Source organism: Notothenia rossii (assembly GCF_949606895.1).
Source record: "Notothenia rossii genome assembly, contig: scaffold_321, whole genome shotgun sequence".
Taxonomy (NCBI): domain Eukaryota; kingdom Metazoa; phylum Chordata; class Actinopteri; order Perciformes; family Nototheniidae; genus Notothenia; species Notothenia rossii.
Window position 1 is genome coordinate 34,733 of NW_027639890.1, and position 7,533 is coordinate 42,265.

The 7,533-nt window shown below is 43.2% G+C and overlaps 1 protein-coding gene across 1 annotated transcript in view; it reads left to right on the forward strand.

The window, feature by feature from the left end:
- LOC307027286 (integrin alpha-11-like) overlaps nt 1-6,924 on the forward strand; it is a gene marked incomplete at its 3' end in the record, with an annotated part of 34,768 nt that extends 27,844 nt beyond the window's left edge. The window contains exons 8-14 of the mRNA XM_079695500.1: nt 512-656; nt 1,687-1,852; nt 2,919-2,983; nt 4,438-4,582; nt 5,126-5,274; nt 6,311-6,454; nt 6,721-6,924. Of these exons, the coding sequence (XP_079551626.1) occupies nt 512-656; nt 1,687-1,852; nt 2,919-2,983; nt 4,438-4,582; nt 5,126-5,274; nt 6,311-6,454; nt 6,721-6,924 (1,018 nt within the window). The remainder of the gene's footprint in view (nt 1-511; nt 657-1,686; nt 1,853-2,918; nt 2,984-4,437; nt 4,583-5,125; nt 5,275-6,310; nt 6,455-6,720) is intronic.
- Nucleotides 6,925-7,533: the final 609 nt, after the last annotated feature.

A 7,533-nucleotide genomic window follows, 5' to 3' on the forward strand; every position in this document is an offset into this window, starting at 1 on the left:
CAAAAGAAGTCTCTTGTTTCTAAAACCCCTCCTGTTGTGATCGTTCCTCCCCTCTTACTTTTGTGTTTCCGGCCCATTTTGACTGTTCTATTTTAACTGCTGCAACATGAACCATTTTAAGCTGTAAACAATGTCTTAGACTATTGGATGAATATGCAGTGAATATACAAGAAATAGACCCGGTAAATATATTCCCAAATCAACATTTTGACGATTTGTGGATGTGTACTCTCTGAGGCACAATCTAGGGAAACCCATTCATTTCATATGGTGGTCGTTTTTGACTGGGAGCAACATAGATGTTACAAAGTTGAATAAAACTCAAAAGTCAATTAAGTGGTGATCAGCAATGTCATATGTTTGCTGTTGAGGATATCATAATCAAATGTGAGACACAGTATTTATGATTGATGAAAGTAGTAATCCGGTCAGATTTGACTCGAACACGAAAGGAGGTCTTAACACCTCAACCAGGATCTCTGACGCAGTTGAACTCTTCTTTGGTCTTCAGGTCCGAAGGGTTCAAGCGAGGCGGTCGTCCCGGCGCTAAGAAGGTGATGATCGTGATCACAGACGGAGAATCTCACGACAGTCCGCAGCTGGTCCAGGCGGTCGCCGACAGCGAGAGAGACAACGTCACCATGTACGCCATCGCTGTGAGTCCTTCAAGACCCAAATACCCTACGGACTTCCTCTCTGAATCGCTGTACGAAATCTTGTTCGACTTTTGTACGACTTTCTGTCTGACTTATTCTCTGACTTTCTGTATAACTTATTGTCCGATCTCCTGTTCGACTTTTGTATGACTTAGTGTCCAACTTCCTGTCTGACTTCTCTGACCTCCTATCCAACTTCCTGTCTGACTTCTCTGACCTCCTGTCCAACTTCCTGTCTGACTTCTCTGACCTCCTATCCAACTTCCTGTCTGACTTCTCTGACCTCCTGTCCAACTTCCTGTCCGACTTTTGTACGACTTTCTGTCCAACTTCCTTTCCGACCTCATATTCGACTATTGTGCGACTTGCTGTCTAACTTCCTGTCCGACCTCATGTCCGACTTCCTGTCCGACTTCCTGTCCGACCTCCTGTCCGTCTTCCTGTCCGACCTCCTGTCCGACTTCCTGTCCGACTTCCTTTCCGACTTCCTGTCCGACCTCCTGTCTGACTTCCTGTCCGACCTCCTGTCCGACTTCCTGTCCGACTTCCTTTCCGACTTCCTGTCCGACTTCCTTTCCGACTTCCTGTCCGACCTCCTGTCCGACCTCCTGTCCGACTTCCTGTCCGACTTCCTTTCCGACTTCCTGTCCGACCTCCTGTCCGACTTCCTGTCCGACTTCCTTTCCGACTTCCTGTCCGACCTCCTGTCCGACTTCCTGTCCGACCTCCTGTCTGACTTTCTGTCTGAAATCAGAATCCTGTTTTACTGAATCAACTTTCTGTTCTTGAGAACTTGGAATGTATTCCTCTTTCTTCTCCCATTTTCTTCTCGCTTATACACCATAACCAGAGGCCCCTTTTTTATATTCTGCTACCAATGTCGTCATTGAACAGTAATTAAAAAGTTTGCCGTAATGGTTTTGAAGTGTGGGATCATGGGAGTTGTAGTCTTCAGACATTTTCTGACACTTTAATGCAGGAAAGTTTCATATTTTAGTTTGAAAAAGGGTTTCCTCTGCATCTCTTCCAGGTTCTGGGTTATTACAACCGCCGGGGGATCAACCCTGAAGCCTTCCTGAAGGAAATAAAGTTTATTGCGAGCGACCCGGATGAGCAGCACTTCTTCAACGTGTCGGACGAGTCTTCGCTGAAGGATATCGCGGACGCGCTGGGAGAGAGGATCTTCTCTCTGGAAGGTGAGTCGATCCTCTGCATGATAAATATGTGCTGATACAGACAGGAAGTACACATCCTTTACTCAGGTAGAAGTACAGATACTCGTGTTTAAAAATACTCTGGTGAAAGTAGAAGTACTGACTAAACTTCTTTACTCAAGTCAAAGTAAAGAGGCTTTGAAATGTACTTCAGTAAAAAGTACCCATAACTAGCAGCTGTTTTAAAGAGTACCTGACCTCCCTTTATATTAATAGAACAATAATGTCATTGTTAGCTAATGAATGTTTCCATGGTGACCAACGGCAACATGACAACGTTTTCATTGGTCCCTCTTCTTTAGAGAAGACCAGGAAATGATGGATACACGGATCGTGTTCAAATCAATAGGCACGCAATGACTCTAAATAATAATGATCACGCCACCAAACACACATTCAGACTAAAGGAACCAGCCTGTTTGGAAAATGAGGGAAGTAGAAAGTTAGAACTGCAACAAGCTGTTGATCCTCAGTGGGATCGGCACTACTGGTGTGACCATTTAAAGAGTTTTATTAACTTAAAGGTGGGGTATGTAATTTATTTCAGAAACACTTGTTGTTATATTCCATGGAATGCTCTTAACATCCGATAGCAATGAATATATTAAATACTTTGGCAATAAATCCATAAAACATCTCATCTGTGGAAGCCGTGGCGCTGTAAAAAGCACGTCCAATCATCTGAGCCGGCTAAAGTAACTGGATGGCCTACCTGCCTGTCAGCCTTCCATCTGTGCACACACTGACCTCGTGCCCTCATTGGTCATGTGTGTGTTGGAGGAGGGGCTCTGTGAGGAAGTGGCAGATTTGTTCCGGCTGTGTATTTTCTAATTCTAGCGCACTCGAGCTGGTTTCTCCAAAATGACCGACCCCACCTTTAACGTAATATGCTCCAGTGGGTATTCATTCAGTATTCATTCTTACATGTCTAATATATGTAAGATATGTAATGTAAAGCTCTTTGAGCATTTGGAAAAGCGCTAAGTTATTATTATTATTATTAAAGTGTGAAAGCTACAGGAAGATGGTGTCTGTTTTTGTTCTGCAGGAAGTCAGGGTCGACGGTTCGGTCTGCAGATGGCTCAGGCGGGCTTCTCCTCACATTTAGTCAAAGTGAGTAAAACCATGGTCACGTTTAGGTCCTTATGTAAAGGTGTCACTAACTTACAGTTGCTGTGTTTTTAAGGCGATGTGATAACAATGCTAATCTTCATTTATTTCCACTATTGATCGATGTAAAGGTTGGTTCATGTGTGATTTGCTCAAAGGCAGATCTTCGGTGTCTGACATCTGTGTTTTAGATCTCTCGATGTTTCTTACTCACTGTTCTTTCTAAATTGGACTCCTTTTTTGGGTAGAGTTTTCTTTAGTAGTTTCTTTTATTCCCAAGATCTAGATTTAACTGTATTTCTTTAGCACAGAGTCTTGGCCACTTTAGGTTTACACTTGATGTTGGTCAAATAAACAGAGTTTCCTTCAGTAAAACAAACTGTGATCCAATAAAAGTCAGCAGGCGACAAGCCGTGTATTTATTGAATCGGACTCCAGGAGAAAGAAACAGTTGAACGCTAAAGTTTCACTCTCAGTTTGAGTCTCTCAGAAGTCTGAAGCTGCAGGATCAGAAGCTTCTAGAAATACTTCTGTTGCTTCTCGTCCAGGGAAAGTCGTATTTGTCTCAGCGCCAACGTCAGGGAGAGTAAATGGTGTCGTGGAAACTTTCTACGTGTAACACAGAGCAGATGGTTTTCCTGAACCTAAAGCTGCCAACACACACACACACACACACACACACAAACACACACACACACACACACACACACACACACACACACACACACAGACACACACACACACACACACACACACACACACACACACACACACACACACACACACACACACACACACACACACACACACACACACACACACACACACACACACACACACACACACACACACACACACACACACACACACATTCACACACACACACACATTTGAATACTTTATTTGGTTCCACAAATTATATTACATAAGAAAGGGAATCAAATATATTGGGGCTAAGCAGCACAGAACACTTAAGGGAACACACACACACACACACACACACACACACACACACACACACACACACACACACACACACACACACACACACACACACACACACACACACACACACAGACAAATATGCAATGTGTTTCCTGCTGCGAGGGATTAAAAGGTATGAAATCAGTCTTGGAGTCAGACTGATGTGGAAAACAGACGAATTGTTGGAAGGTGCAGCAGATCCCTCCTCCTCTCCCTCCTGCAGCATGACGACACGTCATCTTTCACAGTGAGTCTGCAGATCCAGGGTCAGATCCTGCAGAAAGTCGCCAAAGATTGGGTAATCTACTGAGGCCCGTAGAGAGCATGACTCAACACTTCAATCACTTTCATCTCTGGATTTAACGAGCGCCAGAGTGACGTTCCCAAACTACGTCCAAACTTTGAGTCACGGACAGAATATTTATAATGACAGGTCTCTCTTTGAGTTCATTGACAGATCTGTATTCCCTCAGGATGGCGTTTTGCTCGGGGCGGTTGGCGCCTACGACTGGAACGGTGCCGTGCTGAAAGAAACCAAACACGGGAAGGTGGTTCCACCAAAGTCCTCCTATAAGGACGAGTTTCCAGAAGAGCTGAAGAACCATGGAGCCTATCTGGGTAACAAACCCCTTCTGTGAAGTTCCCTGTAAAAAGTGATATATATATATCTGTGTGTCCAGCTGCAAAAACCACTGACTGACTGATGAAGCCAACATGACGTCATCCATTGGTCTGTTGACGACCGTTTTGAAGTTTCTTTGGTATTTCCAACTTCAAAATCAAGTTTTTTGGGGGCATAAATTATTCGACAAAAGGGTAGAGCTTGGTAGGAGGTAGAACCATTAGCTTTGCAAACAATATGTCACCAGCTAACGCCACAGCTAGCCGGCTACATTGGCTAGCAAGGCACATCCAAAATTCAAGTTAACTATGAAAACACTTGGGAGACACATTTTTGCAAGTTGAAAACCTACGAAAAATAAAATATGCGTACCAGAAAATAATGAAAAGCCAAACAAAGAACGTGAAATAGTTTTTCTTTGCGCTTTTCCACTAGTTGTACTTCAGTATTATGGGGTAACTGGAAACCCTAAGGGAAAGGAACATATTAATAAAGTTCCTGATCTTCGTATTGGTTCTGTGTGCGTGTTCTGGTCTCAGGTTATTCGGTTGGTTCCCTCATTTCCTCTCGCGGCGCTCAGCTCTACGTGGCCGGAGCTCCGAGGTTCAACCACACCGGGAAGGTCATCGTGTTCACGCTGAAAAACACCGGAAACCTGACCATCCTAGAGGCGCTACTGGGAGAGCAGGTCTCACACACACACACACACACACACACACACACACACACACACACACACACACACACACACACACACACACACACACACACACACACACACACACACACACACACACACACACACATGGTTGTCTCCAGAATGAGGGTGTTCTCCCGGAGAGTTCTGTTCATTTCATGAAGTGAAATATTTGATAATATTGAAATTCAAAGAGTCCAGAAAAAAAGTTTAGTGTTGAAAGTGAAAGAGCCAAACTATGGTGGCCGACAGGTGCAAATACAAAACGCTGCATGAAGCTCAAAACACAACGGAGACCAGGGGACACTGTTGGCGACAAAAGGAAAGTTGACAAAATAAAATAAAAGTTATGTTTCTTTTTTTGGGGGGGATTACAAAGCAGCTGTCTCAGAGTGAGTCGTCTCGTAACTGTACGTGTTCATCAGGTTAGCTAAGATAAGATAAGATGGTACTTTATTGATCCCAATTTGGGAAATTGTTGTGTTACAGCAGCATAAGAAGACAAGGCAATGTACATATTTAATTTCAAAGACTAGAAATAATCAAGAAAGTATAAAATATACATGTTGAATTTAGCAAGGTATTATATATATATATATATATATATATATATATATATATATATATATATATACATACATACATACATATATGACAGAAGGAATATTAAATATTGAACAGATTATATAAATGTAAAATGTACAACGTGGTTTTGTTCCAAGAGAAGCTATGGAGCAGGGATTTCTCTTCCAGAGGTGATTTATTGCACGGAGTTATTGCAGTGGGCAGGAATGTGTTCCTGTATCGGTCCGTGTGACAGCGGAGCTACGTTAGCTAGCTAGCTTACAGCAGATCTGTAACATCAGAAGGAGTCATGTGATCACATTGTTCAAATAAGAACATTAAACATTTTAGGTAAGTTTCCAACGACTGAAGGCCACACTGCTCTTATAAACAGTACACATACATTAACTTCTTAATAATTCTTAATGTTGATTTATTTCTGAAGTTTTCATTCCTTTTTCAGATCGGCTCATATTTTGGCAGTGTTTTGATATCGATGGACGTAGACGATGACGGACAGACGGACGTCCTGGTGGTCGCAGCGCCGATGTTCTACAGCCAGGGCTGGGAGACGGGGAGGGTCTACATCTACACTGTCACACCACAGGTACACACACACACACACACACACACACACACACACACACACACACACACACACACACACACACACACACACACACACACACACACACACACACACACACACACACACACACACACACACACACACACACACACACACACACACACACACACACACACACACACACACACACACACACACACACACACACACACACACACACACACACACATACACGTTCAAGAGCAGATATTCAGAACAGATTTTAGTGACCCCTGTCCCTGCAGACCTCGTTCGTCCTGCAGGGGGCGCTGCAGGTGTCCGACCACTCTCAGAACGCTCGCCTCGGCTCTGCGCTGGCTCAGATTCCCGACATGAACGGGGACGGGTTCAGGGAGCTGGTGGTGGGCGCACCGCTGGAGGACGACCACCAGGGGGCGCTGTACGTCTTTTACGGTCACCAGAAGACCCTCCAACACCTCTTCAGACAGGTAACGCTCATCTCTGATAATATAATATAAACATTAGACAATCAGGACCAGCATGTGTTTCCCATTTCAATAAAGTACATCTACAGAACCGTCCACCACCAGTACAGACAGGAAACGCTCATCTCTGGTAAATAGAGAGGTGGGAAGTAGTGGAGAACAAATACTCTGTTACTGTACTTAAGTACATTTTTCTGGTATCAGTACTTTACTCCACTAATTATTTTTCTGATGACTTTTAACTTTTACTTCTTACATTTTGAACCCAAATACCTGAACTTTCTACTTCTTACATGTTGAACACAAATACCTGTACTTTCTACTTCTTACATGTTGAACTCAAATACCTGTACTTTCTACTTCTTACATGTTGAACCCAAATACCTGTACTTTCTACTTCTTACATGTTGAACTCAAATACCTGTACTTTCTACTTCTTACATGTTGAACTCAAATACCTGTACTTTCTACTTCTTACATGTTGAACTCAAATACCTGTACTTTCTACTTCTTACATGTTGAACACAAATACCTGTACTTTCTACTTCTTACATGTTGAACTCAAATACCTGTACTTTCTACTTCTTACATGTTGAACCCAAATACCTGTAC